Below are 24,541 nucleotides of genomic sequence, written 5' to 3' on the forward strand. Positions count from 1 at the left end.
TTCTGTGTGTCCATGAAAATCGGATTGCACTTGGATGTCAACTGTGTGCAGTCTGATGATTTCCACACACTCATTAAATTGCATTGCCGAGTGTGATCCGAATATCATATCAAACTCGGATATACAGCAATTGTTTTCATTTTCTTTGAACAGACACTGTTCGAAGAAGGAAAATTCTGACTTATGAGTGGCCTCATAAACTAACATTGGTCCGAGTGTGAGCCGAACACATACGGCCTTCAACTGCCCTCAGTGAATGTGCAGACTTCATAAGCTTACTTTCATGACTTGACCTGCTGGCCTTGACAAAATTGGCAGCAGTATCCTGCCCTTGGGTTAGAAGCTTGACTTGCCTCCTGCCTCTGACGGAAAAGTTACACTTTAACCTTCATTGAATAAGTAACTGCTCTTTCAAGTGAATTTTCATAAGCTGACAGGTCTGTAGATGAGGAATAATATTTTCTTTTGCCGTTATGTGACTTGTATTCTGCATTTTTAGCAGTTTTAGCATTTTTTTTAGCTGAAATCACTTAAAAATGGGAGCCAGCTATCATTCCTGAAGCGGCTTCGCTGGCAGTTTTCACATCATTTTTACAGGGGCTTCGCTGCCAGCGTGGTTTTTACTATGATACAAATTCTATTTCGTCACCAGACGTTTGAACAGGTATTCTTAGCCAATTCACCATATCTGAACCATAAAGCAGTTGCATAAAGTAAGAAACCACGGAACATGTGCACAGTAATGTCACTTTTGCATTGCTTTGCATTATTGTCACTTTTTGCAGTGATTTTTCTTGATACTTTTTCAGGCAGGTTCCAGACTGAATTCACCTGAAAAAGACATCATGAGCACGTATTCTAAGGACGTGTTCAAGAATAAATGATCAGAGGTGAAGACAAAAAAAAAATGACAAGTGGAGAAAGGAGCAAGTTTCTTATTTTCACCTGCATTATTATTTAAGAAAGTCTAAAGGGTGCTTTACACGCTGCGACATCGCTAGCGATCTCGTTAGCGATGTAACACGCCAGATCGCACATACGATTTGCCGAGATCGCACATGTGACTGGCGCTATAAAAAAAAAATATAAAAAATTTTGACCTATGTGCGATCTCGGCAAATCTTATCTGCGATCTGGTGTGTCACATTGCTAACGAGATCGCTAGCGATGTCGCAGCGTGTAAAGCACCCTTAAGGTTTGATCTATAGAATTGATCATTGCAGCCCTGCATGAGTCTTTCTGCTCCTGGTTTAGCCTTCATAGCCGATGACCGAACATTCACGCACATCCTCTCCTTTCACTTCTATCCCCCCTTTTTAAAAGAGTTTTCTAGTCTTTGCTATCTTTAGCTTTGTAAGTCGTCTTCCTTGTATTGGGCTGTGCACTTGCAATTACTTATGGTATTTAGGCAATTTAGGAATTTGTATGCGCCTTCATAAATACATATATATATTTTTTACCTAGAATATTTCATATAATTGAACTCTTTTGAGGTAAATTTAATTCTACCAAAGTATTTAAGTTTTACTAGACTTGGTCCTCCTTGTTGAACCTGTTTTTAAAATTCGTCCTAAAATTTTTTTTGGGGGGAAAAAAACCCCATCTTATTGTATTAATACACTGACTAGCAAAAAGGCTAACAATGTTTATGCAGATCTCACCATCCACTACAGTTTCGAACTTCAGACTACCTTCATTTTATAGACTATCATCTTGGCTATTTCATACATACATTTCACTTGCATGTATTTAGCATATGATTAGCTATGTAGATTCTTGTCATGTCACTGCATTTGTTATGGTTTTGCGCCTAAAAGCTAAATTTGAATTTTTATTAATTAGTGTTTTTAAATCCATGTTTTGGATTTCAACACTGCTTGAATCCTTCTGGGCATGCTCTTGATCCAACTCAGGCATGACTCGTCTGAAATCTGATCCTAGGTCTCTTCTACATATTCCCAATGTTGTTGCATGCTGGTCCACTCCCTTGGGTATGTATACAGCTTTTTTTTTTCCACTCTACCCATAAGTGTTCAATTGGTTTGGGGTCTGGGGACTATGGGGACTAATTCAGCACCTTCACTGTCATTGAACCATTTCTTTGTCAATCTTGATGTATGTTTCGGGTCATTTTCCTGATTAAATACTATGTCGTCCTTTTCATACCCATAGTACTCAAGTGTATGAAGTAACTCGTCTTTTAGGATACTCACATATAACTCTGCATTGAGACCACCATAAATCCTGGTCAAGTATCCAACTGCTTTAGCTGTAAAACAACCCCATATCATCAGGCTTTCTTCACCAAACTTAACAGTTCCTTCAATTTCTCAATCAGTTAGCCCTTTTTTTCCCCTTGTTTCTTCCAGGCCCATTTGCACACATCAGAGCATAGTCTTTTGACTTTCGTCTCATCGCTCCAAATCTTCTACTGTCCATTTTTCGGACTTTTTTGCAAACTAAAGCTGGTGCTTCATATGATGATCTTGAAGTCGAGGCTTCATCTTTTTTTCGTGCCACCATTCCATGCATGTGTATCGTGCGTTGCATTGTTCTTGCATGGATATCTGTGATTATGAAGCATAAGAGTTACTTCTACTGCCGTGTTTGTCGCTCCAGAACTGATAAAATATCGGAGTCAACAAGTTGGCTCATCACAATGATTTGCCTGGACATCCACCTATTTGCTTTTGAATTGTTGGACATACTTCATTTTGTATTCTTTGAACTGTCCTGGCACTCGCATGATGCAGTTTATTAATTTCCTTGGCCGAGAGACCACTATCGATGAGCTGGATGATGCGGTTTCTCTTTCTTGGGAAATCTTCATTGTAGCTGCTCCTCGATTTGAGCCAGTGACTTTAATAACACCTGAGCTATTAGGGAATGGGAGAACCGGTTGTATTTTGTAGTATTCAGGAAGATTTTTTTTTTTCTATCATCAGGAGTAAAACGGTAACAATGCAGTGACATGACAATAATCTGCATAAGTAATCATATGCTAGATAGTTGCAAATCAATTTTAGGTATGATGTAGCCAAGATAGTGGTTTATAAAATGATGGTAGTATCACGTTCGAAGCTGTACTGGGTAATGAAATATTGAGCCTGAAAGTCAAAAGTTCAAATCATTGTTACCCTTTTGCTCTGAAGTGTACACAACATGACAATGTTCCATAAATCTTCTTTCACGACAGTTTTAAGTTTGCAGCAGCAAAATATACTTAGGTGAATGTTTAACAGAATGCAAACAGTGCAGTGTCGGAGAATGCTGCTTTACTTACTGTCACAAGCAGTCATAAGATATGATCACAATTTCCCATTTCTGAGCCTTAGGAAATGGTATTGTAGACTTTTAGGGGTCAGTTAGTTCTTTTCAGGGGTCAACTTCACTATTTTATTAGTCATAGGAAAAACGTATAATGTAAAATAGAAAAAGAAAAAAAAAATTAACTTTTTGTATATTTTCTTTTTGTCTTCTAGGATTTATCTAACTTTGCCATAGGCCAGGGTTGGGCAAATTTTGGCTTGTGGGTCTTTTCTGGTCCGTGGACTGAGAGAGTCAAAGGACTGAAATCAGGGGCCTGCTGGCTGCAGCATGCCCTCCCCCCCAGCCATCTGCCACCGGTCACCTTCTGATTGTCACTTCATTTTATAGACAATCATCTTGGCTATCTCATACATAACTTGACTTGCAACTATTTAGCATATCCTTCGATATAGAAATTCTTGTCATGTCACTGCATTGTTACTGTTTTGCTCCTAAAAATCAAAATTTAAATTTTTATTATTTTGTTAGTATTTTGTAACTCCACCTTTTTGGCTTTCAACACTTCCTGAATCCTTCTTGGCATGCTCTCGATCAGATTAAAGCATGTCTCAACTGAAATCTGATCCCAGGTCTCTTTTACACGTTCCCAATATTATAGCATACTTGTCAAGTCACTTGGCTATGTATACAGCTTTTTCTTCAACTCTACACACAAGTGTTCAAATGGGGTAAGGTCTGGGAACTGTGGGGGCCAATCCTGCACCTTTTACGTCATTGTCATTGAACCATTTCTTCTTTAATCTTGATGTATACTTCAGATTGTTGTGCAGCTGAAACACTGTCGTCCTTTTCATACTCACAGTACTTGACTGTACAAAGTAACTTGTCTTGTAGGATATTCACATATAGCTCAGCAACGAGACCACCAGCGATCCTAGTCAAGTATCAATGCCTTTTGGCTGTGAAACAACCCCATATCATTAGGCTTCCTCCTTTGAACTTGACAGTTCCTTCCATTTCTAAATCACCCATTTCCAACCTTCTACTGTCCTACTTTCATACTTTTTTTGCAAACTTGAGCCAACTGTTCTTGAACGGACGTCTGTGATCTTATTATTATGAAGCATACGAGCCACGTCCTCTGCCGGAACTTGGGATGAGCTAGCTTGTCGACTTTTGCCTAGATATCCACCTCTTGACTTTTGAATGGATGGACTTCAGCTCATATTCTCCTAACTGTCATGGCACTCACATGATGCAGTTTGGCAATTTTCTTGGCTGAGAGACCGCTATTGATGCGCTGGATGATGCGGTTTCTCTTTTCTTGGGAAATCTTTTTCTTCATGGCTGCTCTTTGATTCAAACCAATTCTCTTGGGAGCCAAGCTAATAACACACAATATTATTAGGGAATGTGAGAACAGGTTGTAATTTGTAGTATACAGAAATTTTTTTTCAAACTGGAGTAAAACCACTACACTACAGTGACATAACAAGAATATAACTTACCAAATGTTAAATAGTTGCAAGTGAAATTTATGTATGAGATAGCCAGGATGATTATCTATAAAATGAAGGTATTCTCATGCTCTAAGAAGTAGTGAATAGTGAAATACAGAGCCTGAAAGTCAAAAGTTCAAATCATTGTTACCCTTTTGCTCGTCACTGTATAAAGGATGCTATGTGCGGGCTCTTAAAGTATATAAGAAGCTATGTGAAGGCTCATAATGTATATAGGAGGCTTTGTGTGCTCAGAAATGTATATATGAAGCTATGTGGGACTCCTACTTCATATAGGGGGTTCATTCTGTATGTATTAGACTAAACGGGGCTCATAATGTGTATTTAGTAGGCTATTTGGGGGCTCACACTGTAAATACAGGGACTATGCGGAGGCTTACATTTTATATAGAGGGGCTATGCATGGGGTTCATACTGTATGTAGAGTGCTGCTGTGTGGGAGCTTATTCTGTTTGTAGGGAGCTATGTGGGGGCTCATGCTGTATATAGGGGGTTGTGTGGAGGCTCATACTGTATTAAAGGGATTGTGTTTGTGGTTATAATGTATATAGAGGGATGTCAGCATACTTAATTTTGCTGTATATTAAGTGATGTAATTTATTTTATATTGTAATTAATATGTTAATTTTCATATTGAGCAGAATTAATTTCAGCCTTGGTTCGGCCCTTCCACACCAGTCATGGCCTCTCATGTGGCCCCTCGGGAAAATCAATTGCCTACTCCTGCCTTAGACCATTTTAAGACATGATAAAACTGTTCATAGCAGATCGTGTTCATGTCAGATCCTTCCCTCTGGGAACTTAAACATACCATACTTTAAGTGCAATTTGCAAGCAAATCTATTGCGTAAGCCAACATGTCTGCGGAGTCTGAACCTCAGGTGACATGACATATCACTCATCCTTCTCAGATGGCCTTTAGTGTAAACTTGTCATGATGTGAATCGGTTTGCTAGATATAAAGGTCATTTAGACGTCTCAGGTAATATTTTAATTCCCACTAACTGTTAGGCTATGTGCCCACGCTGCGGAAAATGCGCGGATTTTGCTGCGGATTTCTCGCGGAAAAGCCGCGGATTTTCCAGAAATCTGCAGCACAGCTACTCCTCAGTCATTTCTATGGCATTTGGGAAATGCTGTGCCCACGCTGCGGATTTTTCTGCAGCGGAAATCGTGCGGATTTTCGTGCGGAAAAATCTGCAGCATGTCAATTATTGTTGCGGATTTCTCCGCAGGGTCCCATATACTTACCTGCCTTGATAAAGACCCGAGTCACTTTCTCCGTCTGGTGTAGCGGCAGCAGCGCGGTGGATCCAGCCAGGTACAGGAAGGAAGAGGTGGGCGGGGCCTGCACAAGCTCCGGTCATGTGACAGCCGGAGCTAGTTCAGGCCCGCCCACCTCCAGCACAGTGAACCAGACGCTGCCTGACAGTGACCCGGCCGCCGGAAAGCGAGGTGCTGCATGATGGAGGTAAGTATGAGCACCCCGATCACTGCAGCACTTGTTCTGCATTGAGGATGCAGTGCCGAAGCCATGGTACTGTATCCTCAATGCAGAATGCCCGCACCATATCCGCAAGACATTCCGCTGTATATCCGCAGCATTGAAACAGAGAAAGTTCTGTTGCGGATTTCTGGGAGCACCTGCGGAATGTCTTGCGGATATATCCGCAGGACAATGTCCCCGTGGGCACATAGCCTAACAATATTGCAACATTGTTTTATCAATATTCATTTTCTGATTTTACAATTGTTGGTAGAGATTGATCATTGTTATAGTTTTTGAAAATAAATGTTCGCTGCCCGACTTTTATTTTTTCTTTATTTGCAATGCACGAGTAGTGATGGGTTGATCGGACTGCAGATCAGCAAATGCAGTTTGTCAGACACACTTTACGCTAGCCGTCACGCAATTGTACACCTTAAAGGGCCGGGGTACTTTTCACCCGCCTTCCAGTCATGGAGGGGGGGGGGGACTTTGGCAGAGCCCTTACCAGGTGAAAAAGTGGGGTGACTGGTCACACAGGCCACAGTCGGATGAAATGCACCAATACCAGCAAGAAAAGCAGTAACTACTAAACAGGTAGTACAGTAGGCTAGGGACAAAGCTAAATCCAAAAGACCAGAGCAGAGAACAAACCAGCAGAAACACAAACTACTAACCTTATTATCTAGGCACAACTGAATATAATCAGCACTGACCAGAGGATGTGGCAGGTTTAAATATCCCTCTCCTGGGTCAGGTTTCATTGCAGAGGTAACTCTCAGTCTGCACCTTCAATGCAGAGTGGCAAAGGAGGGGGTGAGGAAGATTGAATGGAAGGAACCTCCCACCACCTAGCTAAACCAGAAGACATGGTGTCCCATATCCCCTGGCAACAGCTGACACTAGACGAGCCGGCATCCCGGGACCCCTGCACCGCATAATTGCTGGGTGCATCGGCACCTCGCCTCCTAGCAATGCCACAACCTGAAGTGAATCTCTTAGAGCGCAAAACACAGCCAGAACGAACACCTGGAGTAGCTCCGCCCTCTGGAGGCAACACCCCACACCTCATGGCCAGTGAGGGGTGATAGATGACCCGACGGAGAGCCGGAGTATGCCCAGGAGTGTGAGGGACTCGTTTGGTTGTAGAGGTATGAGAAGGATTAACCCCCCCGGAGACCTACCATGACGCCCACCAACATGCAGACCGCCAGCCCTGAAAAGGTTTGAGATTTTTTATTTTTTTTACAGAATATGTAGTGTAAGGTTACACCCCGCAACCTGGGGGTTCAACTCTCTTGCAGCGGGGTGATGTAGCTTCAGCAACACATCTACAGTCTCTTTCTAAAAATTCCAGCAGTTTATTTAAAACACTCCCAGCATAAACTGCTCTTAAACATAAACAATCTACGTACCGTGGGTATCCAGTCCATTACAAGTCCATAGTGGAAGTTTAGCAACTTTCCCCACTCTCTGGCACCTGCCAGCATACACCTGTAGCCGAGGTTCCTTCCAGCACCCAGGTCCCTCTGCAGACCCCTGTCTGTCTTTCCTCCAGGAGTGGTTCGGGCCTGCAGGCCAGCCTGGCTGTACTCACCTCAGTTTCAACTCAGACTCAATTCCAGGGCACTGTGTTCAGCCTCCACATAGGCTGATACATCCAGAGCTCCCTGCTCTGCTCTCACACTCTCTGCAGAACACACACGGAGTCTCCTAAATCAGACTGGACACACCCACAGGTGGAGGTCTGTGATTCCCAGACCTGCACAGCACACAGTCATTATTAAAGGGAACCTGACCCTTATATGCAGAAACAAGCCTTTGTGGAACTACAAGTCCCATAGCAACCTCTTCAGTTTAATATCGCAGCGACCTTCTCCACTGCGACATATAGCAACTATTTACCACATTGGTGGTCGCTATCTCACAGTAGGATAATTGTATAAACTGACTGGTCCGTCCGACACTCAAACATTTATTAGCTTTTATTTACATCTTTACAGACAATATGCCAGCTTTGCAGACAAAGCTTTTTGGGTGAACATTTTGTGTTTCCTATAAAATAGCAATTCTGGATAACTTTCTTTTCTTTATTTTTTTTTAATGTGTCTGTGTTATTTTTCTTGAAAAATGTGGCAATAAATTGAAAACTGGTGATTACAACTGAATTTTCAAGGGAGTATGTAATACGCGCAGGTCCAACATTTGAACCTACCCTAAAAGTCTGATTCACATTTTCATTTCAGATTCAGTGATTTTTGACATCAGCAAAAGGATTTTTTCCTTTGTAGGGGGAGAGGCAGGGGGATACTCTTTTACTGTTCTTTTGGCTTTTGTTTCAATTAATTCTTTGAGATGAGAAAATCACCATTGCATGCTTCTACTTAAAGGCCCTACTCTCATGACAAAATATCACTGTAGCGTGAACTTTTTAAGTTTTCTATAAATTACACCAAAAAGCCAAATATCCCTAAATTTTTTATGAGGAGTGTATATTTGCTTTGGTACTCCTCTGGTATTTTTCAATCTCTCTAAGAAAGTTAAACTAGTATGCCCAGTGGTGGTGAGAAGCTACTTCTGTGCCAGATAGGATTGGCTGGGCATTAGCAGCTATCACTCCACTGCCCAAGTGCACAAGGATCTTGTGAGTAGAACATGGCTATTGAGTGTGACCACCATCACTGAAGACGTTAGGGTATGTGCACACAGCTTTTTATAGATCCCAGCGTACCCTCATAGTTTTCACTATAGGAAGACAGTTTAGGAAAATGTTAGCGGTGTTTTTCTTGAAACCTCTTCTTTGTGGTCCTTCTAATAATTTTTGTGAAGTTATTGATACAGCTCATTAGTTTTACCCATCATGAGATGTTTCTTGTGTGCCTCCTTGGTACAGAGACACCTATTCTTAAAGGCCATCAGTTGAACCAGCTGATATTTTTCACAAAGTGACATGATTGCTTTGTAATTACTGATAGTTTTCAGTTGGTGTTATGACTTTACATGGCTTTTTGCACTTTTTTTCTTCATGTGTTCAGTATTTTTTTGCTCCATAAGGAAAGTACATGGTTGAGGCACATTTCTCTAGAAGACTGCAAACCCTATAAATCGTTATGGGATTGGAATTAGCTGACGATTTGGAATTAAAGAAAATCTGTCACGTTCTACATGCAGTTCTATTTGTGGGTAGCATGGTATAGGACAGTATTGGTTTATAATCATTATTAAATTAAAACACTGCTCTTTCTATGCTTGAGAATCATATGGGTGGTTCTACGCAATCATACACTAAATTAAACATCCCATTGGAGGTTCTAAGCATTGAAAAGCAGAAAGGTATATTAAGTTATAAAACTTTGATTCATTATGTTAATATGCTCAGCTCATTCAGTTTTATAAGACGTTATATGTGTCATGTTTCCTTTTACACATTTATTGGAACTTTTTTTTTTTTTTTTTTTTTTTAGAACATACACGCATGTTATGCAGGATCAGATATCATGATCACTGTGCTTCTCTCACAAGGAGGTGTGCATAAAATAATGTCATGCTTTAAACTGGTTTGCATGACAGTACAAAATAGTTTGTGCAGAAGATGCTGTAGGAAATACCTTCTAATCCACCAAGAACTTTATACATTTCATAGCTGAACAAATCTCTTCCTGTATATCTGACGCTGTCCTGCAGATCCCATTACTATGCATACTTAACTAGCAACTGTTCTTATTCCAAGTGTCCTTACAACTATTTAGCTAGCAGGTCATACCTTAATTATAATTAAGTCAGCCATGATTTTGCTGATGCGTCTGCTGCTCAGATTTCTGCCTTTGGTCAACAGAGTCTAAAGTGGGCTGTAATGATCTGGCAAAATCTAAATTGCAGATAGGATTCTCCCTTGTTTCTTGGATTTTTTTTTTCTCCATCTTAATGACATTAATTTCCCAACATATCACGACTAGGGATGAGTGAACCCGAACTATAAAGCTTGGGTTCATACCGAACACAGACTTTTACCTGTACGTCCGATTCTTGTTTAGGTTTGTCATCCAAATAAAGCTTTTTGAAAGGTTGTAGAGCAGCCAATCGGCAAGCTTTTCCAGTGTGAGCACTTCCAGCTTCATTACAGCCAAGTAAAGTATTCGCATGGCTGTAATTGGCCCGCTCAGCACTATAAAATAAAATTAAAAAATAATTTGGGTTTCCGACCTATTTTTGATAACCAGCACTGGTAAACTAGCAGCTACAGGCTGCAACCCCCAGCTGTCCACTTTACTGTGGCTGATTTTCAAAAATATAGGGGATCCCACGCCATTTTTTATTTATTTTCATTTATTTTATTAAAATTAAAAAACCAACAAAACAAAAACTGCTTGGGGTCCCTTGATAACCAGCTAAGGTAAAGCTGACAGATGGGCGTTGGTAGTATGAGGCTGGAAAGAGCTATGGTTATTGGCCCCTTCCAGCCTGAAAATAGCCCAAACCTATCCCAGAATTAGCATATCCATTAGATGCCAATTTTGGCTCTTTACCTGGCACATCCCGATTGCCGCCGCACCAGGGAAATCGGGGTCATATATTGGGTTGGTAACAGCTGTGAGTTGTCAAAAATCACAGCTTCCATCAAGCCCTACGTTAGTAATGAGTTGGCATCTTGGAGAGACCCCCATCACTAACCTGTTGAAGTAATAACACATACATAGAAAAATTCTTTATTTGAAATAAAAAACACCCCTGCTGGTCTGATGTAATCCACACGACGTCCCACGATGATCCCGTCTCTGCTATATCTAGAGGCTGCAGTGATGCAAAACATGACTGTCTCTGGGACACACGGAGGGCAGTGGGGGAGCCCCTGACTGTGTGAAGTGGTGACATCAGTGAATTCACCGGATGTCACAGCCAGGCTTCCACAGTACCAACTGTGACCTGCCAGTGAACCTGCTGCCGGATTTCCGGACACGGCAATCCAGCAGTCGGGTCAACTGAGTTTAGAGTGCAGCAAGGCAATGTACAGCATGTATAGCTGATGTTCATGTAGGTGATGTTTTCAGTGTTCAAAAACTTCTGGCATTCTGGTATGATTATACTGATAAAGTGTAGTTGCTTCTTTATGGTGGAAATGATTTAGCAGATGTCTAGAGCAGGGGTGGGGACATCCAGCCCACAGTCCATTTACAGGCCCCAGCCGGCGGCTCCCGGGAGAAATAAAGTTTATTTTCTTCCGGGGGTCACACTTTCATTATTGCGGCGGACACGTTCATAACACTATTAACCTGCAAATTAAACCTAGACCTTCAGATTAATAGCATTATCTGTGACACAGTATCTCAAACTTTTTCTTCCACTAGCCAATTTATTTATTTTTTTGCTCCCTTCTTCGAAAATCAATAACTTTTTTTAGTTTTTTTTTTTGTCAATATGTCAATATTGGGGCTTGTTATTTTGCTAGACGACTTGTAGTTTTAAATTAAACTATTTACTTTTATTATACAATTTACTGTTCCAACTTTGGGGAAACAGTGAAAAAAAATACAATTTCTGCATTACTTTATTTAATCATTGAAGGGAGAAAGGGGTAGAAAACAAATCCAGCACTGATGTCCATAAAAAAATTATTCTTCTTTATTTCAAATTCATCATAAAAATTAGATCAATCCTTTCAAAAGCCCTGATTACTTTATTTATTTCTTTTATCTATGTTCATTATGTGGTTACAAACTACTTAACAATCTGATTCTCCAGGTCAATACAATTATGATTGTACCAACTTAATTCATTTATTATGTTTCAATTTAAGTTGTGAAACAAAAATTTGAAATTTTGAAAAAAAATAAAAAGTTATGTTGCTAATTTCTGAGACCTATACATCTTTACATTTTTCCATTGAAAGTGTGCTGGTGCTATCTTTTTTTTAAATTCTTTATTTAACAGCAAACCCGGAGACATTCCACTCTGAAAAATTACAAATAACATTTTACAGCCGGTATAAGTCAATTTTACATCAATCTGACTTTTGTATATGGAAATAACAACACCATGGCCCTGCCATGTTCACCCAATTTTCTATATCATATGGGATTGCCAGGGTAAACTAAAGAATAGAAGAAGAAAGACAAGAATCTGGCAGGGAAGAAGAAACGGGCAGAGAATAGGAGAAGGGAACACAGAGGAAAAAGGGGTGGGGAGGGGAAGAGACCAAGACAAAAACGAACATGAAGCAGGGATCCACCCAGCCTGTCCCGTGGCACCTGTAGACTCTCCCTCAATCGGGAGGTATCCATGTGCCATAAACATTAGAATATTTAAACTCGATCCAAGAATACCATGTTTTGTAACAGACCTCATATCTGTCATGGAGAGACGACGTCAAGTCCTCCATGTACATCAGGTCGTCTACAGTTTGCCCACGATGATAACCTCGGCAGGGTAGAAGATCTCCACCTCAGAGGGATAGTGCTGGTGCTATCTTTTGTGGTGAACCGATGTTATTAATAAGATTAGCATTTCCATTTTGTTTCTTTTATGGCATTTTATGTAGGTCTCAAATAAGATTAATAATTTGATTATACATTTACAGTCGCATTGACTCCAAATATATATTTTAATTTATTTTCAAAGAGGAAAATCTAGGTGATCAAATCTTTTTACTCTTTTAATATATTTTTAACTTTTTTTTTTCCTTCCTTATTCCCCTAGCTACCCTAACAACACATTAGTACGCCCTCGAAGCAGCATGTCACTATGATTGTCACTATGATCATGTGCCATAAATTCCACTGGCTAAGCTTGACACCTAATGTGTAAACAGCAGCGATCGGCGTGAGTTAGTAGGAAACAAACCAACCTATAGATTGTGGGACAACTGCTAACATCACTGAAGCCTAAGTGGACAGCTAGCCCAATTTCCCAATGTGTTAGCCCCATAAGGCTACATTCCCAGCAGGCGTCACAAATTCAACGTCTTACAGTTCCAGCAAAGTGGATGGGATTATAGAAATCTGATACCCACTCCGCTTCTTTTTTTACAATGTGAAAACTGAGCTGCGGTGCGTGTTTCAAATCTGCAGCATGTCTATCTCCTGACGGTATGCCGAGATTATCTGTAGATTTTCCCCATATAATTGCATTAGATACAGAAAAACAGCAGGTAAAAAACACACATGCATTTTTAGTGTGTTTCTGCGGCGGAAAAACCTCAAAAACACATTTAGTCGACAAGTAAGAATGCCAACACATTTTTGCCAATGCGAAATATCAAAAAGTTTCAAAACCTAAGCATCTTTATTTAAAGCATGATACACCAAGCAGAAAGAAAAAAACTGCAGGGTCAAAAACACAATAAAAACACAAGTTAAAATAATAAACAAAAAAACGCAAATTAAAAAAACACAAGTAACCTTATTTACATAATAGGTGGAGAAATTCTGCAACATCAAAAGTTTATTGTGGGAAAGTAGCCGAGGCCCTGTGCACATGGTGAGTATTTGGTGAGTTTTTTTACCTCAGTATTTGTAACTAAAACCAGGAGTGGAACAATCAGAAGAAAAGTATAATAGAAACACGAGTACCACGTCTGGAGCTATCACCCACTCCTGGTTATGGCTACAAATACTGAGGTAAAAACTCACCAAATACTCAGTGTGCACGTGACCTAGGTTTTTTCTAGGCGTCTCTTATTGTACCACACACTGTATTTATTTATTTTTTTATTTTAAGAGGGTTAACCTAGCACTGACCAAAATATCAGTGTTCCTCGTTCCAGTTTGCAGCCTTCCCATCTACCTGTCTCATCCAGTGACGTTGTGTATCCTGATTTTTTAATATATTGTTTTTATGCTGTATATAATCAATGGTGCTGAAGGTTTTACTTGCTTTATCTATTTTGCAGAATAGATTTTACCTTTCATTTCATAAAACAAATATTCAAACAGTGTTTATGGGTCTGTGAAGTCTCCTTTGTTGTCTGCTGAAAGCCTTACTGATGGGTATCTAGGATAAATGCTTTGTGCTATAAAGTTTCATAGTACTTCAAGCCTGGAATTGTCAAGTACATGCTGATTATGTAATACTCATACGTGTGCACTTCAATGCTCCGGCTTTGGCAGTGCACAAAAGAATCATTTTCATTTCCACTTACACTGTAAAAGTACAAAGTTAAACAGATTTGATAGGCCATCTTCAGCAACTTTTTAGTAGGATCCACTTAATAGTAATGTGCAGTGTTAAAAGGAGTTTGTCAGTGTAAAATGACTACTCAAACTAAGCACATGCAGTCAGTGCACCTTCACATTTTCTTACTTTCCATACATCTCCACCTTTTTCTGGCTCCTATAAAAGTCACAGCTGTAAAGGAAGTAAGGATGGGGGGAGGCGGAGATCGATCAAAGGGTGCTGGGTTTGAACAGTCATTTTGCACTGACATACACCCTTATAAGAAAATAAGCTATTTTACTCAGAGTACGCCTTTTTAAATTGTTCTGCCCTAATTTCTTGATTTGACAATGTTTTGATCTATCCTATTGTGACAATTTTTTTTTTTCTTATCAAACTCGCTCTTTTGCTGAATAAACTACAAATTGAAGCTTGGAAGGTTTTTTTGTTTTTCTTTTGTGGTTTTGTAAGATCCTCAATCTGAATTTAGTTGAAAACTTTAGCTTTTAATAGATGACATTATTAATATTCAGCCTAGTTAACTTAAAAGGGCTTTTCAACCTATTGAAAAATCTGACCCCCCCCCCCCCCCCGCGCCCCCCACCAATACATAGGAAAAAAGTACAATAAAAGATGTAGTCGCCATGTATTAATTTCTGTTCCACTGGCGCATTCCTATTTCTTCTTACTGGTTTTCTTTTAACCTGTTGCAGTGATCAGGGATGTGACTCTGAAGCCATATTTTTTTTAAACCCTTTTTATTGATGACTAGCCATAAATTTTGTTAACCTGGAAAACTATTTCTTTGCAAAAAATAACTAAATAAAGTAAATGTGGCAAGTGTTAGTAACACAAAACCTAGAAATGAATAATAAAGTAAACATTTGCTTACACTGACCATCAGTTGTCAGGTTTTTAAACTTGTTCTTGTTATGAGATGGCGACCGGCCACATTGTAAATGGGCAGTATGTACCACAAAAGTGGTGGGAACCTGGAGGTCCTTTCTGGTATATGTAATGTTCTCTGGGTCAGGTTTTCAGATAGCTGGAGAGATGGGTGGGTCTAGCTACCTACATATCCCCTCCCATGGGTGTGTCATATGACAGGTAAAAATTGAGTCTTTTGTTTGGCACATGTCAGAGTGTGTGACAGGCTTCCATGAAGAAACCTCATGAAGAAGTGTGGATGCTGACCAGGGTCAGTGAGTGGAGGGAGACCGCTCCACTGGGAGTCTTTGGCTGAGAAGTGGTGTCCATTCTGAGCGGGTGAAACACAAGTGTAAACTGCTTGGAAGCCGTGTATCCGTGTTCCTTTAAGCCAGAAGAGGCTCTGGTTCATGTTGCTGGACAATAGTTTATGCTGTGGAAATAAACCATTTGGGCTTTTAAAGTGACGGTGTTCCTTGTTTACCGCGCTGAAGCAAGCAGAGTTAACCCCATCACATTCAATGTGTGAACTGTGTGTAACGTCACACTGGGTAAAAAAAAGTCCTGTGTTGCAGGGAACTCAGTTACTAGTTTTCTTCTGGTTCCTTCCCATTTTGATTGACAAAAGGGATAGGGCTGGGGCTAAGCCAAAGAGGTGGAGCTTAACATTACTGGTCTTTTATTGTAGGCAGAGCAGTGGGGGGGGGGATCCTTCTGCAGTCAGTTACATGCAAAGACCAGTTTTTGCATAGAAAGGGGGGTGGATGGTCTCTTGTGTAACACATAAAAGAAATTTCTAATATACTGTATGTTTCATATTTTTATTTAATACAAGATACAGTCGGTGCCAAGGTTTGGAGGATATCATTGCAGAAATTGCTAGATTCTGTTTTGAAACATCAGGAATTGTCAAAAGCATTTCTAAGTCCTAAAATTAGGATGTAAGAGGAAGAAGAGAAAGGAAAAGTCTTCCATTTAACAACACGTTGATGCCTTTCTATACCAGATAAGAGCTCACCCAATCATTGTATAACAGAGAAATATTGATCTATGCTTCATTAGCAGCAGAATCATTAATCATTCAGCTCTGCTTTGACTGTGTGTATATTGGAGTAAATCTGTCACTTAAAAATAATTGAGACTGGTCTAATGAAGCTAATTATTCTACCATTATGTTTAGGTAAAGAGAATCAAAGTATGCTAGGAAGTTAGAATCTGTTTTCTGGAATATATTGTATCTATTTTCTTTGAATATATTATTCAATGTTGTAAGGCTACGTTCACATATCACTGTTTCACAGTAATATGCAGGCTGTGATTTCCAGACCTGACTGCAGGTCTCCCAACCCAAACTCTGCAGCCTTGTATATGCCTATGAGGATGTTGATTTGCGTTGATATAGTTGTGAAGAATCAGATTACATTCAACTGGGAGAGATTCATGACCGGTTAAATCCAAGCTGTGAAGGTGTAGGTAGACAATACAGAATCATCTATGTCAATACAGTTGATGCACTTTCATGGCGGATTCTGCACTTCTTCACAGCTATTATGTGACCTATAAGCATGACCGTAGAAAGGTGGAGTTTGGAAGACCAAACCCACACACAACTTGTGATAAGCCATGGTCGGGAGACTGACTTGCATTAGGAGCAATAAGAAAACCACGACACCTGATCTTTGACTAAGCATCCCAGAAAGTAGGGGGAGCACTAAGGAGCAGTACTGTGACATGAGGTCATCGTGAATGGTAATAAAATCAGATAATGTGGCTTATAAGAACAAGACGAGGGATGGAGGCTTTATAGTTTTAGACAGAATGTGAATTGAAGTGCAATTCTCCTGAAGTGGCCATTGACGTTTCTCAAATAAGGTCCGCATACAAATTAATGTGGTCTCGGCCAAATTATTGTTCGGCTGACCGCTATCTCACCCAAATGCCCCATACATAGGAATGCTTGGTGCAACCAAGATCTCCTGTGTTCCCTCTTCAGGAGCCACTGTCAGACTCCTGTCAGTGGCTTATCTGCCCGAGGTCAAAAGAATTGGTTGTTGGAATTCCAACGTGCAGGATTCTTCTCTCCTCTGACATCCTCTCTGTAGGATAGCCATTAACAGAAGCAAAAGAAGGCCTGAGTGAATACCCAGGGCATCTTGCCCCTATTCTATCAGCTATTGCATATAGTGTCTTGTTTGCAATCCGTCTGAAGAAGGTCTTGCTGATTGAAATCCTTACATATGTAACGTTTCAATTTCCATTACAATCCACTTCTCTTATTAATTTATGAATGCCGGATTCCATTTCTTTATTTGTATATGAAGCGGTATCCTATTCGGGCACCATATAGTGGCATGCGAAAGTTTGGCCACCCCTGGGCAAAATAACTTTATTGTGAATAGTTACGCAAGTGGAAGATGAAATGATCTTTAAAATACATAAAATTAAAGATGACACATTTCCTTTGTATTGTAGGCAAACCCCTCCCCCCCCCAAAAAAAAAATATTTTCATCTTTTACAGATTAAAAATTACAAAAAAGGAAAATGGACCTGTGCAAAAGTTTGGACCACCTTAGAGATTTGTATGCTCAGATAACTGACCAAGTTTTCAGACCTTAGCTAGCCTGTTAAGGGTTATGACTTGCTAACTATCATTGTTAGGAAAGGCCAGGTGATGCAAATTTCACAGCTTTATAAAGCCCCAGCCTCCTCTAACCTTGTGTAAAAAAAAAACCAAAAAAAAAACAGTAGCCGTGGTTTCTTCTAAGCAGCTGCCTAGTACTTTGAAAATGGTGGAGGCCCACAAAGCATGCAAAGGTTATTAGAAGATGGCATAGCGTTTTCAAGTTTCCCTTTCCTCAGTTCGAAAACAAATTAAGAAATGGCAGCTAACCGGTACAGGGGACGTCAAGATAAGGTCTGGAAGACAGAGCAAAATGTCTGAGAGCTGGTCATAGGATTGCTGGAGAGCCAAATTGTAACCCCTGCCTGATTGCAAAAGACCTACAGGAAGATTTAGCAGACTATGGAGTTGTGGTACATTGTTCTACTGTTCAGAGACACCTGAATAAATGGCTTTCATGGAGGAGTCATTGAAAGAAAACCTCTCCTGCGTCCTCACCATGAAATTCAGTGCCAAAGATATGCAAAAGAACATCTAAACATTACATTTTGGAAACAAGTTCTGTGGCTCAATTAGGTTAAAATAGTAGTCTTTTGGCCTCAATGATCAAAGGTATGTGTGGAGAAAGACCCAGAATTTCAGTAAAAGAACATCTCGCCAACCAATAAGCAGGGGGGATCAATCATGCTTTGGGATTGTGTTGCAGCCAATGAGATGGGGAACATTTCACCGGTAGAGGGAAGAGTGGATTCAATAAAATTTCAACAATCTCTTGATGCAAACATAGCATCATCTGTAAAAAAGCTGAAAGTTGAAAAGAGGATGGTTGCGACAAATGGATAATAATCCTAAGCACGTCAAAATCCACAATAGACACCTCAAAAGGTGCAAGGTGAAGGTTTTGCAATAGCCCTCACAGCCCCCTAATTTGAACATCATTGAAAATCTGTGGATAGACCTCAAAGGACCAGTGCATGCAAGATGACCCTGAAATCTCTCAGAACTGGAAGACTTTTCCAAGGAAGCATGGATGAAAATTCCTCAAATGAAAAATGACTCTTGGCTGGCTACAAAAAGTGTTTACAAAGTGTGACTCTTGCCAAAGAGAGTGCTTCTAGGTGCTAGCCATGCAGGGTGCCCAAACTTTTGTAGCAGCCTATTATACTGTTTTTGTTAATTGAAATATTTTTTTTCCTAAAATACAAAGGAAGTGTGTTTATCTTTAATTGTAGAGATCATTTCATCTTCAACTTGCTTAACTGTTCACAATAACAGTAATTTTGACCAAGGATGTCCCACTTTTGCATGCCACTCTATGGAGCCGGGAAGCAATAATTTGGGGGATTTCCCATAAGGATTAATCAGTTGCTGTTTCATATATTTTTTTATTAAAATAAGGTTAACAAAATAACATATGAAATCCAAACAATCAAGATATTATTATGCGTAGCATACCATTATTTGAATACATGCAAGGATCTATTGTATGACTAAAACTTTTTTATTTGGGGGGGTGGGATAGATATAGGAAAAGAGAAAGGAGAGGGGAGGGGGAGGTAAAGTAATTACTTTATTGGGGATGAAAAAGGGGAGGAGGGTGGAGGGAAGGAAAAACAAGGTGAAGAGGGAGTGGGTAAAAGGAAGAACAATGAACATATACAAATCTCAACCATGTTAACAGGCTTCCATTCTAGGAATATAAGCACATTGTCAAGAAAGCATGACTGAAGGTTTTAATAAAAGGATTCATATTATAAAAAAGGTTTTTAAGTAGTTATAAATATTTATTTATGTAATACCTTGTATAAAACTATTCCAGTGATCCCATCTTCGGTAATAGGAGGCAAAGGCATTGTTATTGCTAGCAAAGTACTTCTCGAAGTTGTTGTGAAGAGAAGTAGTCTCTATGACCTCAGAGATAGTGGGCACCGTTGTTTTCTTCCAATTAGAAACTATAAGATTTCTAGTAACTAGAAATAAATGTTAGGATAGATTTATATATAGGGTCAAATTTTTCCAAATTAAGTGAAAGCAGGGCCATTTGGGGAGTTACCTGAATTATGGAGTTAGTAAACTGATTAATCAGATTACTAATATTTTACCATGAGACTCTTCAATCTGGGACAACTCCAGAAAATGTGGAGTAGAGTATCTCTCTCGTCGCAATCCCTCCAACATAAAGGGGACGTCTCTCTATTAAATTTAGCAAGTCTGCATGGAGTGAGATTTCAGCTGCTGTTTCAAAGTTTGTTTGTTTCATTTTCTGAAATACCGCAGTAATTCAAAATAAAACGTAAAACAGTTGCCATAACCGAGCCGTTCACTGATCCTGGCGGTCTGTTGGTCGGGCAGCATGAATCAGCCGAATGGTTTCCTTTAGGCTAACCTCTTGCTTCTGATTAAAATTTTAATGTGAGTGGCTAAGATCTGAAATGATAAAGCATTGGAATTTCGGAGTTTTTAGTATTTTGTAAAGGGAAGTTATTGGTGCAGAGTTCATCCCTTTATGCCTCGCACCAGTGTTCTGTGTAATAGTCTCATGCTTTCAGACACTTTTCCTAGATTAATTCTGTAACATTTAGGCAACAGCAGGTGTTTCTGTGTCTTAACATGAGTTTTTAGAAATGATAAGGAAACGCCCCTGAACAAAGGGCTGTCACTTGTCAGACTCGGTACAGAGGAACACAAAAGCAGCACCTTTGCCTGGATTTCATGCATTTTGTGAAGTGAATAAACTCCAGGAGTAAAATGACAAAGGCCTTAAGAGCCTCTTGCTGTGAGGAGGCCAAACGTAGCTCATGGTCAATAATACAAAACCCTCTTCTTACACAAAGCCATAGTGAATGCATGAATGACGCTGACAACCCAAAATATTCTCCTGAATAGATTCTGTACATTCTTTCCCACAGAAGTCAACTAAAGGCTCTGTTGTCCTGGACTACGTATTCCGTCATCTAAACCTTGTGGAGATAGATTACTTTGGGCTACGTTACTGTGACAGAAACCATCAGACGGTGAGTAAGAGACAGTGCACATTCTGTTTGTCCAACCATTGCGTCTGTTGACCTTTTATATTGATGTAGCTCACCCAAGGATAAAAGATACTATAGCTAAGAACACGGTCACAAGATGTGAAGAAGTATCCATGCACTAATGGCTAAGAATGTTTTTGGGGTATTTTTATTTATTTATCTCTATATTTATATATCTTTTTTTTTTTATCTGTTTTTTTGTAGCAATAGGGTTTATTTTTACAGTCCATACATAAGACTAATAGAAAATTTAGATTGTGAGCCCCAATGGAGACAATAATCACATCTGTAAAGTGTTGTGGAAACTTTGTGCTATATAAGCAAGCAAAATAAATAATTAGCGTTGAACATTCTGTTAAATGTGGCTTAATTTAATGTAAAAAAAAAAATAATTATCTATCTGTAGATATATACTGTTTATTTGGGACTGTAAGAACACACCTAGGTTTTAGAGGAGTAAAATAGGATAAAAAAATTTGAAGCAAAAAAATGTGGTCATGATGCACTGTTATGGGGGTATCTGCTGCTGACACTGTTATGGGGGTAATGTCCCCCAATTCTGTACTAATGTTCCTCATCCTGGGCCCCTTCCTAGTATAAATGTTGCCCACCTGGTATATGTCATCCATCATGGGCTTATCTTGGCATATATGCCTCCCATTATACCTCTTTGGGTGCGCTCACATGAACGTATGACTCACACGATTGTCGGATCGCATCACCCGGCTGACTTCTCTCCTTGACAGGAGCGGGTTTGCTGCATGTATTTCTATGCAGCTGAAATGCTCCTGTCCAGAGAGTGCAGCCATACCGCATCATGCCGATGCGAGACTCGCTGAGTCACTCGCAAGTGTGACTCCGGCCTTTGCCGGCAACTAACTTTGGCGTGTAAGCTACAGGCAGCACATGACATCACTGTCATGTGCCCCCAGCCACGCGCTGACATCAGCTGCCGGCTAGGCCAAAAGGAATATTCACTGCTTCCCACTCCCAACATCCTGCCCACCTCTCGGTGCCGGCATCAGTGATAGTAAATGATTGGGAAGCTTTTACAATCACTGACCTTGGTGACTACAGGTGGGCAACACTTTGGGCATCATGTGCAGCAGTGAATATTAATTTTCTTTAATAGGGGACACACGTAATTGCCTCATTCCTGCCACTGCCAGCTCCCTAAAGCGTGATTCTGCTCCTTAACCCTTGACCCCTAATTCACCGACGCATACTGCCCCCCACATCGACCCAGATACATTTTGGACAATAAGATGCACCCACACTTTCCTCCCCTTTTTTTTTAGTTAATATGTGTGTTTTATAGTCTAATGTGGTAGATCTCTGCATGTGTGTGTGTATATAAAGGAGAAAATCACCATTGCATGCTTCTACTTAAATGCCCTACTTTCAACTTTTATATAGTTACACACTACTCACACAAAGTTTGGAATTTTCGTTTTTTGGTGGATTTTATGAAGAATGTAAACAGTAGGGCATTTAAGTAGAAGCATGCAATGGTGATTTGCTAATTTTATGTACACACATGCAGAGATATACCGCGTGCCTGCAGTTGTGTGACACCGTTTCTGTAGGGCAGAGGTCCCCAACTCCAGTCCTCAAGGCCCACCAACAGTGCAGGTTTTTGGGATTTCCTTAGTATTGCACAGGTGTTAATGTAATTACCTGCCCAGGTGCTGGTTCCAACAGCAGTGCAATGCTAAGGAAATCCTGAAAACATGCACTGTTGGTGGGCCTTGAGGACTGGAGTTGGGGACCCCTGCTGTAGGGCATTGTTCACAATGGTGCTGTCATCAGTGTGGGATGTGGCCAAAGGACATCCACTGCTATGCCTTTCTATGACTTTTCCAGTCTCTCTGTATCTCTGTTGCAACCTACTGATGATACTCTGTGACAGTCTAAGCTCAGTGGCCACTTCCATCTGAAACATCCTGCTTGAAGCCTCGCCATGGCAAGGTACTGCTGATCAATTGTTAATGTCATCTTGGTCTTATGATGTCAAAATATGAACATAAGTAGACTGTTTAAATACCAATTCCAAGTGAACGCTGAAAATTATTGGGATGTTCATGAATCAAAGACCTGTTAAAAAAAAAAAAAAAAAAAAAAGACAATGCCATACTGGCGCTAGCATGGTGAAACAAATCAGACCTTCAGTTTCCAGATTGTACTTTTGATTGCCAAAATATGTTCTCAAAGGTCCAGAAATTAGCGCTTTGGTTGATTGGCGTGTGCAGTGGGGCAGGACTTTGAGGGTCAGGTCTTGTGTGTATATATTCCTCCACTGGCTACTTACATGTTTCCATCTCCTCTGTATTTGGATCTGTTCTCACATTTGCATAATTAGACTGAAGGAGTGGACCTCCTGAACATAGGCTGAGGGCAGCCTTAGGGTATGTGCGCACGTTGCTTTTTACCTACTTTTTACCTGCTTTTTTGCTGCTTTTTCTTCTGCGCTGTTTAATGCCAAAATGGATGTGTTCTTCTATTCAAGCAAAGTCTATGGGAATTTGGGTTTCTTGTTCACACTATGTTGTTCAAAATGCTGCCTTTTTGAGGCAGAACTTTGGTCAAAAACTCAGCTTTTCAAAGAAGCAACATGTCAATTGTTTTTGCCATTTGGGTTTTGCACGGCAAAGCTGAGTTTTTGACCAAAGTTCTGCCACAAAAAGGCAGCATTTTGAACAACATAGTGTGAACAAGAAACCCAAATTCCCATAGACTTTGCTTGAATAGAAGAACACATCCATTTTGGCATTAAACAGCGCAGAAGAAAAAGCAGCAAAAAAGCAGGTAAAAAGCAACGTGCGCACATACCCTTAGGCTTTGTTCCCATGATGGGCTTAGGGTGAGTTTTTGATGTTGCAGAATTTCTGCATCTCTTATATAAATTAGGAAACTTGTGTTTTTTTACATGCATTATTGTGTGGGGTTTTTTTTTTACTTGTGTATTTATTGCATTTTTTATGCTATATATTTTTTTTTTATTTTATTTTGGTATGTTATGTTTTAAACAAACCAGCTTTGTTTTTCATACTTTCTGGTATTTGACTTTGAGAAAACTTGATTGATGTATTGTATGAGTGGCTTATATGTAGTTTGATGTGTTTCCGCAGTAGAAACTAACTAAACGCGCATGCATTTTTTTTGCCTGCATTATTTCTGTACCTAACACAAGTTTGTGAGAAGAATCAGCACATAAAACTCAGCGTACCCGCAAGAGGAATTGACATGTTGCAGATTTGAAACACGCACCGCAGGATAGTTTCGCTGAGTATAAAAGCACAGTAGACATGATATTTCCATAAATCTCTTCTACTTTGCAGATTTTTGCTGCATTAAAAATGCAGCAATCTCAGAAACTCACTAAAAACTCATTTTGCTCACAAGGTTTTCATACTACATTTGTATCACCTATCATATAAGGCATAGATGGCCATCAATTGCAATTGCATAGGCATACAGTGACGTCCGTGCATATACAGTGCTGGCCAAAAGTATTGGCACCCCTGCAATTCTGTCAGA

The 24,541-nt window shown here is 40.0% G+C and overlaps 1 protein-coding gene across 1 annotated transcript in view; it reads left to right on the forward strand.

Annotated features, from left to right (window-relative positions):
* The window catches only part of EPB41L4A (erythrocyte membrane protein band 4.1 like 4A), a 386,643-nt gene that overhangs the window by 56,483 nt on the left and 305,619 nt on the right, over positions 1–24,541 (forward strand). Inside the window, exon 2 of the mRNA XM_075325013.1 lies at positions 20,882–20,986. Within this exon, the coding sequence (XP_075181128.1) occupies positions 20,882–20,986 (105 nt within the window). The remainder of the gene's footprint in view (positions 1–20,881; positions 20,987–24,541) is intronic.

This window comes from Anomaloglossus baeobatrachus, chromosome 1 (genome assembly GCF_048569485.1).
Source record: "Anomaloglossus baeobatrachus isolate aAnoBae1 chromosome 1, aAnoBae1.hap1, whole genome shotgun sequence".
NCBI classification, from domain to species: domain Eukaryota; kingdom Metazoa; phylum Chordata; class Amphibia; order Anura; family Aromobatidae; genus Anomaloglossus; species Anomaloglossus baeobatrachus.